This window comes from Drosophila ananassae, chromosome 2L, assembly GCF_017639315.1.
Source record: "Drosophila ananassae strain 14024-0371.13 chromosome 2L, ASM1763931v2, whole genome shotgun sequence".
Lineage (NCBI taxonomy): Eukaryota > Metazoa > Arthropoda > Insecta > Diptera > Drosophilidae > Drosophila > Drosophila ananassae.
The window spans coordinates 23,554,788-23,565,961 of NC_057927.1; the positions used below are offsets into that span (position 1 = coordinate 23,554,788).

Consider the following 11,174-nt stretch of genomic DNA (forward strand, 5'->3'; position numbering starts at 1 on the left):
ATTATCGATTAATCAATATTTCAATAGAGACGTCCATCTCTAATCACTCTTCTCTGAAATAAAGTCGCTCGTTGTTGCAAAATACAAAACATTTTCGGAAGAAAAGAGAAAAATGCCTGAAAGCGACGTTACTAAAATGAAGGTGGGTATTTAAAGCTAATAAAGAGACACAGGGGCGATTAAGACGCGCTTTCTTTTTCGTAGGTGGCCGATCTGAAGCGGGAGCTGAAACTTCGAGGGTTGCCCCTCAACGGAAACAAAAATGAGCTCCAAGACCGCCTGCAGACCGCGTTGTTGGAAGGCGACATTTCGCTGGAGGATAGTGCAATAGCAGACGCTATAGATGACGACGTATCCCTAACTGATGAAGATGAGAACAAGCTTCTGGGAGACGAGAACGAGGAGGAGGAGCTACTGAAGAGTCCGGTTAGCACACCCACGACTACCACGGTACCAGATTTGTTGGCAGACGATAAGCCTACGGTTACTGCGGCGACACCCGCGGCATCAGCAAAGAAGGTGGTGCTCAAGCGAAACAACTCACAACAGTCTGTGGGTGCAGTTGCCACCACGGGGAGCACCACAGCCAAGGAGAACGCGGTACCTTCCAGTGATGCTGCAGCGGCCTCAACTGATTCAACTGAGGTGTCTCCTGCCAAAAAGCATAAGCCCATCGTTGTGGGCAACAGACCGGAGGGCACTAAACCTGCTGTGGACAAAAAACTCAGTGAACTGACACCGCAGGAACGTCTGGAGCTGCGAGCCAAGAAGTTTGGCATCACCCCAGCCCCCGCAGCATCGCCAGCTGCGGCTGGTGCAGCTGCTGTAAACAAATCGTCTAGCGCCTCCATTACCGACAACAAGGGCAACAAGGAGACGGACGAACAGCAAAAAGAAGCTCTAAAGCGGCGCGCTGAGCGCTTCGGCAACATTGTGCCGGAGAAAGCACCCAAAACGCTTGCCGAAGAGCGTTTACAGAAGCGGAAAGAGCGTTTCGGCGCCGAAGCCAAAGCTGCGCCTGCCGATCAGGCCGCCGACAAAGATAAGCCGGCTGATTCGAAGGACGTGTGGTCCGAAAAGGCACGTGCTCGCCTGGAAAGATTCAAGACTACGCCGGAAGCCACAGCAGCCGCCACCAAATAAGATCGCCCACATTTGAGAATTGAATTGGATTGTAGGATCCTATCTTCATAGGATTGAATTGTAGGATCCTATCTTTGTAGTAGTTTGTGTAACTTTATCTTCGTAGGATTGGATTGTACACATTTATACACCTTTTACATCTACCGATTAAGTAATTAAGAACAAACCCAATAAACCACACTTCACCATCAATACTCCACAATTATTTTGGATTCTATGTATTTCTTAGATCGGCTTTAATTCAATGACTTAAAATTAACATGAATTGCGTCTGGGGGGGTTTGGTTGCGTTCAGTTTTCTTTTGAAAGTCAATCATATTATTATAATATATATATTAATATGTGTTTAATTATAAAAATATTACAAATATGTGGGCCTTTTGGTTAAATGAGTTTCGGGGTGGTGGGATGCCAAGCAGGAGACTGACACAGGAAGTAAGGAAAAATGGCATTTTCTCATCTGGGATATAGTCATGCTTGGAGTTCTCCACTGGATCCCACCTCGATGATGATGTTGGGGTCTAATTTTAAAACTTAAAAATATGTTACTTTAATGTTGCGACCGTCCAGCCGAGAGCCATCCATAATAGCTGCAAAGAGAAGGACACTTATTAAGTAAAGTATTAGTAAGGAAACTGTGAGAATACCCACCAATGGCCAGCTCTGCATCCCGCTCCTTGAAGAAACGCACCACTCCCACATCGTTGCCGCGAATTTCAGCAAACTTGACGTCGCCAATCTCACGGAACTTGTCCCTCAACGTCTGCCAGGTGCAGCTCATCGGAACGTTTTTAATGATGATGGTGTCGGACTTGCGGACTCCTCCCGCGTTGCCAGCTCCGACATTGGCGTTGCCCACGTTGTTGCCGCCACCGAACATGTCCAGTTGATTGCCCGAATTATAGTCATTGCCATCTCCACCTCCGTTGCCGCCGCCGACACCACCGGAGCTGCTATAAGCATTGTATCCAACATTTCCGCCAGAGACGCCGCCACCGCTGTAGTTGTTGCCACCGGAACTGTAGTTGTTGCCGCCACCGCTGCCGCCGCTGCTGTAGTTGTTGGACAAGCCGACATTGCTGGAGGCTAGGGGGTCATCGTTGCCACCCGAGTTGCCCAAGTTGAGGCCAAGATTGTTCAGCGACGAGGTGAGCAACGGGTTGGACAAGTTGGCTCCCTGGCTGCCCAGATTGCCGACCACAGCGGCTAGCAGGCTGGGGTTAAGGTTGTTCAGGTTAAGTCCACCGGTGCCAGAGTTATTGGGCTTCTGGACCGGAGCCACTGGCGAGGGCTGCACCGCTGCATGGTTGCCGAACATCACGCCGGTCAGATTGTTCAGCAAGTTGCTGGCATTTCCAACACCGACGCCGCCTCCCTGGCCAGAAGCAACGGCTCCGAGCTGGCCGCTCTGTTGCACATTGCCCAGCAGCTGGTTCTGGTTTTGGCCACCATTGGGCAGGTTGTGAGCCACGTCCTTCAGCGGCTCACCGTTGGGTCCCAGGCCGATGCCGACTCCGCCCAAGCCCTCCGGCAGCTTAACGCCCTCGCCCTTGTCCGGGATGCGATCCAGGCGCACAGTCATGCGACGATCGAATAGCATCTGGCGATCCAGCATGGATATGGCCTGGACGGCCTCCACGGGATGATCGTACTCGATAACAGCGAAGCCACGGCTGTTGCCTTCCTTGTCCAGTGACAGGTCTACGCTCTGCACCTTGCCGGCCAGTTTAAAGACCTGCTTGAGCTTCTTGTTGTCCACCTTGTAGTCCAGCTGAGGGTAGGGCCAAATCGAAAGCAATTAGAAAGGAGCAATTTTGATGGCTTAAACCACTGAAATATGGTTGCTAAAATGGTGACCATGCTGATTCGGACCGCTGTCTGTGACAAAACCATGCTGCTAAGCTATTGTGGCGATGGATGAGAATCTTAGGAGACCAAATAACCAATTGCAATTAGCCCAAGACGACGCCGACCGAGTAGCTCGATAGCCTGCTTCACTGCTTCATATTTATAACCCATTTTCAAGGAAAATGTCAAAAAAGGGCGGATAAAAAGACGACCAACCAAACCATGTGGAGAATGAGTCGTGGAGTTCCGGCCGGGGTTCCGGGGTTGGCGGCTTCCACCAAGTGAACACAAATATAAATCATAGTTAGGGTAGCAATTGCCTATTGCCTTTTTTTGAATTTGAAGAAGCAGCCGGCCGAGTAAGTCACTTGGAGGAAGTAAAGCAGACCCAATCAATGTCGTCCTTGTCCTTGCAAGTGCGTGACAAATAACAATAAAGAACCAAATAAAATCTTCAATTATTAAGTGACATTTAGCTTGTTGTAGAACTGCAATCGGTTATATAACTCAGTAGAACGATGTATTCCTCTAGAAATTCCATAAGAAACATATAAGACACAGATATACTAGCAAGGTGTGATCTATTTGGGTTATAAATACGAAACAGAGGCCCCAATAGTAGTAAAGTTAATGCGATGTTTACGCATTATATAGTTTTGTTTAGCTCCAGTCCAGTAGTAACAGTCCATTTGAAATACTATACATAGAATAATTGGAGTTTTAAAAAGCAATATACTCACATTAGCAACAAAAACCTTATTATGCAAAGGTCCACTTATGCCAAGACTCTCCAAAAACGAAGCAGAAAGCCCATACAAATTGTAATTCGACGAATTATTATAATCATTTGACATCATGTTAAAATTATTACGCCCAGATCTAGAAAAAGAGAAGCCAAATATCCAGAAAAGAGATAACAAAAGGCAGAGATCAGAGGGTAATCTTCATCTACGACAGAGATGTACGGGAGATGACAAGTGAGCCGCAGGACCTAATTCATAACATAAATTCGTGTTTCTGTTGGGAATACCTTGTGTTAAACTGCTCCATTTACTTCTTCCAAACGCTTTTCAACTTTATTAAGACTGTTTTTTCTTTTACTGTAACTGCTCCGACTTTGAATTCCATACGAGATGTCAACCCTAGGAAAGAATTTGACGTTTTCTTCGCAGCCAACTCCTTGCACCTCATAGTGTATTCTCATTCCAAAATATATATCTATACATCGAAGTTCTAGCCAGACTAAGTGACAATAGAAGTTGGACAGTTTCATCTTTTAGATAACAATAATCATATTTCATCCATCAGCTGCAAAAATCAAAGATTCACAAAAATCGAGGACCTTCTCTGATCGTAGAAGTTATATCCTATTTAGTAAGAACAAAGTAGCAACCTTTTTTAAGACCTTCTTCTACTAGATATTCTTTAAAAAATGAAGAAGAACCTCACCACAAAAAAATACAAATTCTGACAAAACTAAAGCTATGGTAAATAAATACAACCGCATCGTTAGGTGTTCAGATAAAACTCGAAGTGTTGGCGCCGATACAAAGCAATAGAGGCCTACAAAGCCAAGAAGCACTAATAAATTCTTCATTAAATTCACGATTCTTCTGTAGATTTTGTTTGTAGACTGAAATTGTATAAGTTCTACCTGCTACGACTCTGCTTTTCCGCTCAAGAATACCAAGAAAGATACATAGTTTATGTATGTTTTGTATAACAAATATGGATACTCACATTCTGTCGTCGTCGCGACGCGAGAATCCACGGTCCCGGTCATCTAAATGGTCGCGGCCACCACCGCCACCACCACCACCGTTGCCTCCACCTCCGCCGCCGCCACCACCACCGTTTCCTCCACCTCCGCCGCCGCCGGCACCATCGCGCACAATTCGTCCATATTGATCGCGTTGCTCGCCATGATCCTCCTTCACCACCAGCTCCCGGCCATTGACCTCGTATCGGTTCATCTTCTCCATGGCCTTTTGCACGTTCTCGGGGTCCTTGAACTCGACAATGCCGCAGCCGCGTGCTTTGCCACTTTCGTCATGGAAGAGCTGGACATATTCGATGGAGCCGACGATGCGGCGGAAGAGGTCCTTCAAATCCTGCCAGCGGTAGTCGTACGGGATGTTCGAGATGTACACCCGGCAGTTGCGTCGTTCGCGGCTTCGGTCGCGAATGTTGCCCCCTGCACCGCCACCACCATTGTTGCCGGCGGCGCTTCCATTTCCATCGGCGTCCGAGAAGCGGGACCCGCGAGCACCACGCCCACGACGGTCGCGCTCCTTCTCACGGTTCTCAACAGCGTTACCCGCATCCATGCTTAAAGCCGGCTACAAAAACAATGAAAATTGGAAAACTAGTACACACATTTTTCCGCGAAAACAAAATGGCGACCACATGCAGCACCGCCCGTTCTCAATTCGGTTGCTGGTTCGTTTTTCACAACTTACCTTTAATCTGATGGGTAGGCTAAATGCAAGTTGTTCTTTTCTACTTATGCTTAGTAGATATTATGTAATAATTAATAAAATACGTTTTATTAAAACACAATAACGACAATCAATTACTAGAACGGAGGAGATTTTTCGCACAGCTTGGTTGGTCTAGAGATGAGAGAAGAAGTATCGGTCACGACTTAATTTTCGATAAACAATAATCCTATCGATAGTCAAATCGTTATTTTGATTTAAATAATATTGATTTCATTGCTCAAAAAATAATTATTTGTATTTGTATTATTTAACTACATTCATTCCATCTAAATCAGATGTATGCTGGAGAAGGGTATCAAAAAAACATCAGTATTTATTAAATAGTACACACAATCGATTTATTTCATTCCTTTTTGTATGGCAAAAAATTAATACAAAAAATTAAATATTAAATGTATGTATGTATAAAAAGCTTAAAGCAAACTATAATGTAAATTTAATTGGCTGCTGGTTTCTTTCTGATTGATCTGTCAGTTATGATGAGTAGAAAGATAAGCACGAATCGAAAAATCATGCGAATTAAACATTTTTTTTTATAGCACCCCGTAATTGTGTCTAACCGAACATAAATCTAGACTGGGCAAACAATGTTTGCGATTTTGTGCGACAAATTTTGAATGCTTATCGGCTTTGTATTTCTTTTATGGGTGAATACTAATCATGTTCGTGTCTGTGTGGGGGATTAAGGGAAATAATTTGATGATGGGGAACATAAAACGCGCTAAAACCATTTGAAAATGGATCTCTCGAAATTCAAAAAACTAGTCTTACATTGATTTTCATCGTATATCGGGGTTAAGCTTTGATAAAATTATCTTTTAATATACAATCATGATTGAATCGAGTTTAGTGCCGGTTGAAAACAAATGGTTATAGCAGCTGAATCAAGGCAGTTACAACAGTATTCATACATAGTTCATATGTAGAGGTACATATCTCTTTCAACTTTTCCATCTTGGTTTTGTTTTTGTATTTTTTTTTTGTTTGTTTTTGTTTGCTATTGTTAATACTCTTAAAAGGGCGCCACGCAGCCTTCCAAACGACACAAAACACACTTCACAAAATCATTTTGACGTACATAAAACTCTAGTTACTTAAATTAATTACAATTTCCTTCTTTTTATCTGACAATTGCACCAACTAACGCGCGTCCACATTTGTGTGTGTGTGTGTGTTCGTGTGTGTGTGTGCCTCGCATTCTATGTGTTCTTGGACAAGAGAGTCCACAGTGGGTTATCTTTATATGTCGACGCGATCCTTTGATCCGCCGATCCACCGTCACACATACAGACAAACAGGCGACATTTGAAGAAATAAAAAGTGAATAAAAACCAACGCGCGGCTATTTAGAGCATTTTACATTTAAATCTACGATTCGGCTTGTTCATTTTTCGGCCCCTCCGGCCCTTGTTGTCCTTATCCTTGCGGATTTCGCGCACCAATGTGTAAAATGCGTCGTCCACGCCCATGCGCGTCTTCGCTGATGTCTCAATATATGGAATGCCATATTGTTTGGCCACCTACGATACAAAATTTTGTTATCAGAAAAAAGAAATAGAGAAAAAGGTATATGGGTTGGGTCTTACCTCTCTTGCCTGTTCGTTGTTTACGTTCCAAGAGGCCAGATCACATTTGTTGCCCACCAGTACCATGGGCACCTCCTCAGCATCCTTAACCCTCTTTATTTGCTCGCGATAGGTACCAATGTCCTCAAAGGACTTGGCGCTGTTCACGGCGAATACGAGTAGGAAGCCCTCACCGGTGCGCATGTACTGATCCCGCATAGCCGAGTACTCTTCTTGGCCAGCAGTGTCCAGGATATCCAGCAGGCATGTCTCTCCATCTTCAAAGAATTCGATTTAAGTGGCCATTTGGACTAAGTAATGAAGATAACTCACCTATAACCACTTGCTTGCGATATGAATCCTCGATGGTGGGGTCGTACTCGTCCACGAAATGGTTCTGGATTAGCTGGATGGTTAGTGCCGATTTGCCCACACCGCCGGCACCAACCACAACCAGTTTGTATTCCGTCATTTGGCGTCCGTTTTCGATTGGCCGTAGTCGTTGTCTCTCGGATCGTTATTCCGCGGTATGAGATCGTTTCTTCTCTCTTATACGAGCACCCGCAGTTGCAGCCTCTCTCTCCGGTTATTTGTATCTGTGTGTGTGTGTGGCGCTTGCGGGGTGAGTGTGCGTGTGTGTCTGGGCTGCAAGTGAAGTAAATTATTAATTAAGATTAATTAAAATGAATTAAAGGCATAATTATGCAGGAATAAATGCACGTCACTGAGTCACATCGGGTGCATAGTCACACACACATTCCATGCACACGCACATACGCACACAAAAAAAGAGATCAATGACTCAAAGTAAAGAATTAAATGCTTTGCGGGGTTTTAGCTTAATCACCACTCCACTCCCTAAGGAACTTTCAACAGTCTAGTCATTGATTTAATTTAGTTCTATCGATTTGCAAGCATTATTTACAACTTTTTTTTTTGTCGCCGGACCTTCTTTGTTGCTGCCTCTCAGCTAGCTCCTCCTTGTTTTTCCGCACCGCTCCTATTTTTCTGCGCTCTCAGGGCGGCACAGTATCGGCACGTTTAGCGTTCGCGATTTTCGGTTAAACGACTGTAACAGCGAGCAGGTACGCGACGCCAAGTTAATAGTTTGCAATATTAATTGCCACCCAAGGAAAACAATAAATTCGTGAATAATATTTCTGCTGCTGCTTCTTCTTCATCACTGTGGTGTCGCCATTTTGGCTTCGCGGTGGTAGTTGCCATATACCTCTTGTTCAAATAGTCTGGTAACCTTGCTCCAGAAGGAAAGTTGGCAGGTCTTATCATTTGATAAGTTTGGGAAGTTTAGGAATAATTAATTCTAGCATTGTATATTATAATAATAACGACAGTTTGTAGAATTCTTAGGTTTATAAATCTATCCGAGTATGTAATTTTAAAAATATTTCTTACATCATTAGTTCATCTAATATATGATATATAACACATAATGACCCCTTCAGAGTATTTTTTATAAACCTGTTAAAAATAATTATTTGCAGAAAATTTAAATATATATATACCTTTGGCATATTCGCTTTGTTTTCGCAATAAACATTTTACAATTTAAATTTTCTTCAACTGTTTTGCACAATTTTTAGTATTTTCTTAAATTAATTTCTCAACACTAATAAACCAATTTCTATCGTTTTCCAACACAAACCATAGAAACATGCTGGACCGATTGAAATTCAATAATTTGGTAAATAATACAAAATAATGACTGATTGCTTATTATATTAACATATTACCTTTTTTAGGTAATAACCAACAAAAAAGTAATTCAGAAAGCTCGCGCCCAAACCATTGCCAAGCTCATTCAAAAGTTGAGAAAGTCAAAAGATGCCTTGGCCAAACATCCAGATGCCGAGAAGGAAAAAACTCGTCTACGGAAAAACACAGAGTGCTTGGCCCAGCTAAAAGCACTCAAGTGCCTTGACATTGTCCGACAATCCCTGCTTCAGGAAGGCACCAACCCCAACACAGTTATTGCCAGCGAGCGCTCAACTCCCGACGAACTAGGAATCGCCATGCTGCGGCTTAACAAACTCATGCACGGTCTGGTGGATAAGTTTATGGATGCTCTGGAGCTAAAAAGCGACAAGGACGCGAAGTGGCGAGAGGAAATCCTAGAGTCAAGCAAGCGGAGGGCAAAGCAGGAACGCACTGAAGAGAAGAAGCGGAAGCGAAAAGAGCTGAAGGAGCAGAAAGCTCAGACCAAAAACAGACTGGAGTGGCTGGAACAAAATAAAGTACAAAATGGAGACAGCTTAGAGGTAGAAGTCCCTGCGGCTCCTGAAGTCAAACAGCAAGAACCAGATTTACCAGCAAAAATAGAACCGACAGCCCCTAAAGTTATTCCGAAAAAAGAACCTAGAAAAAAAACGGAAAAGAAGGAAAGAATTGTTAGAGAGAAGCCCCAGAGGAAGGTTAAACCAACCGAAAATAAACAAACTGTTCGTGATCACAATGCTGAAAAGCGTCCTCGACGAGAGACTAAACAAAGCGAGGAAAAAGAACCAAAGCCTGAGAAGGATCGCCCCACCCACGTAGTGGACCCATTCTTTATCACGGAATCCGGGCAGCCTTATTTGTCCACCGCTGTGGTTCTCGATGAGAACAATGATAGGGAAGCTGACGAGAAGCCTCCCATAAACAAATTTAGAAACGAAGATAGAACTTCGTACCAAAAAAGACCTGAAAGACACACTGAGTTTAGGCCAAAGAGAACGGATGACCGTCATCCTTCCTGGCTAGCCAAGCAACAACAAAAACCAGTTATCGGAGATTTCAGAGGTAAAAAGATCAAGTTCAGTGAGACTGGAGAAACTTCCGAAACGAGTGCTCCCATCCACAATTCCCAACCGTCACTGGCCACCCCAGCTTCCACCGAAGGCATGCATCCCTCCTGGGTTGCTAAGCAAAAATGGAAGCCCAAAATAGCTGCCTTCCAGGGCACTAAGATTAAGTTTGACGAATAAACAATTGGATAAAATTTTGGGGTTTTAATAACTAAATAACTGGCCTAACTGTCAACCTTTGGTACAAAGTGGCCACGGGTCTTATCATCATTTCGCAGCTTGTCGATGTTGACATCGGGAAACTTGCGCCGTAGCACCTCCAGGTCAAAGTTGGGATTCCGTCGCAGGATCATCATGACCTCGTTGCGTGAACGACTAAAAAGGAAAATGTTGTTAAGAGTTATGTTTTAAAAATTAACTTCTTTCTTACTTCTTCGCCTTGCGCTTGGCGTTGTAGAGTTGTTCCCTGTACTTCAACAGGAATCGATTCACTGCCCTACCACCGAAGCCGATATTGCGGGACTTGATCCATTTCAGGTTCATAAAAGGAGGCAATACATGCTCACAGCTTTTGTAGTTTACCTGAATGCCAAATGCATTCTGTACGGGACGCTGTGGTCGCTCCCCTGTCTCGCCGGTCTCCAGCAGGTGATACGCCTTGTTGCGTTCCCTTACAACTGTCTCGAGGTTTTTCATGGAGATTTTCACCTGAAATTTAGAGGATTAGCCAAAGCCTTATTAGGAGTTAGTCAAATGCAACCTTATCGATGCGCTCTGGGCTGGGAAAGATCTCCATTTGTTCGTTGCACTCATGTTCCATGGTGAGCAGCATGTTGCGCTCCTTTAGTAGGATGAACCATAGCTGGTGGAGCTCCTTGTTGGACTTGATTCGCAGCTCTTCGGTCCGCCAGGCCCGACCCACCTTCACCTCGTTTTCGCTCCAGTGCTTCTTGTCATCAAAGAACTCCATCAGATCCAGTCGTGGGGGAGAAGTGTGCATTTGAGCATGCGGCGTTTGCAGAGCAGCCGCACTACTTATTATATAAAAACACAATGGTAAAGTTAAGAAAAGAACTGTATGAAGATGGTTGTGCTTGGGTAGACCTACCTCCAGACCTGCCATTGTGGCTTCGGGGCTGTCAGGAAGCTCTTCAGCGTCGCTGTTCTCACAGATTTTGCCAAATTAAGGCATTTTAATAAAGTCGAAGACATTTTTTCGACACAGCAGCTGGATGTGAGTGTGACCGAATCGCGTAAATAATAAATATGGTTTTATAGTTATGTTGTGGAATTTAAAATATAACAGTTAAATATTA

At 44.0% G+C, this 11,174-nt stretch overlaps 5 protein-coding genes across 7 annotated transcripts; 2 read left to right on the plus strand and 3 right to left on the minus strand.

Moving 5' to 3' along the window:
- Positions 1-1,335, plus strand: LOC6501699. Its single transcript, XM_001955756.4, has 2 exons — positions 1-142; positions 205-1,335. Exons 1-2 carry the CDS (start codon positions 113-115, stop codon positions 1,141-1,143), a joined length of 969 nt encoding a protein of 322 aa, XP_001955792.2. The 5' UTR covers positions 1-112; the 3' UTR covers positions 1,144-1,335.
- A 10-nt stretch (positions 1,336-1,345) lies between these two features.
- Positions 1,346-5,510, minus strand: LOC6498855 (heterogeneous nuclear ribonucleoprotein M; the record flags this gene model as incomplete). The annotated part of the gene is made up of 5 exons (XM_001955757.4): positions 1,346-1,733; positions 1,795-2,914; positions 3,732-3,870; positions 4,732-5,330; positions 5,451-5,510. Coding segments are annotated over 5 exons (1,974 nt in total), but the record flags the coding sequence as incomplete, so codon positions are not given.
- Positions 5,511-5,804: 294 nt separating this feature from the next.
- LOC6498854 (ras-like protein 1) lies at positions 5,805-8,284 on the minus strand. Of its 2 annotated transcripts, none has more exons than XM_044714738.1 (4): positions 7,983-8,284; positions 7,391-7,702; positions 7,079-7,335; positions 5,805-7,012 (listed from the first exon to the last, which is right to left on the minus strand). In XM_044714738.1, exons 2-4 carry the CDS (start codon positions 7,527-7,529, stop codon positions 6,839-6,841), a joined length of 570 nt encoding a protein of 189 aa, XP_044570673.1. In that variant the 5' UTR covers positions 7,530-7,702; positions 7,983-8,284; the 3' UTR covers positions 5,805-6,838. The 2 variants fall into 2 exon arrangements, with proteins under 2 accessions (XP_044570673.1, XP_001955794.1); XM_001955758.4 differs by having other exon boundaries at positions 8,006-8,283.
- A 380-nt stretch (positions 8,285-8,664) lies between these two features.
- Positions 8,665-10,052, plus strand: LOC6501700 (serum response factor-binding protein 1). Its single transcript, XM_001955759.4, has 2 exons — positions 8,665-8,759; positions 8,818-10,052. Exons 1-2 carry the CDS (start codon positions 8,730-8,732, stop codon positions 10,036-10,038), a joined length of 1,251 nt encoding a protein of 416 aa, XP_001955795.1. The 5' UTR covers positions 8,665-8,729; the 3' UTR covers positions 10,039-10,052.
- Positions 10,043-11,129, minus strand: LOC6498853 (39S ribosomal protein L47, mitochondrial). 2 transcript variants are annotated; one of them, XM_001955760.4, is made up of 4 exons: positions 10,967-11,129; positions 10,619-10,889; positions 10,289-10,566; positions 10,043-10,233 (listed from the first exon to the last, which is right to left on the minus strand). In XM_001955760.4, exons 1-4 carry the CDS (start codon positions 11,068-11,070, stop codon positions 10,083-10,085), a joined length of 804 nt encoding a protein of 267 aa, XP_001955796.1. In that variant the 5' UTR covers positions 11,071-11,129; the 3' UTR covers positions 10,043-10,082. The 2 variants fall into 2 exon arrangements, with proteins under 2 accessions (XP_001955796.1, XP_014765764.1); XM_014910278.3 differs by having other exon boundaries at positions 10,619-10,892; positions 10,967-11,128.
- Positions 11,130-11,174: the final 45 nt, after the last annotated feature.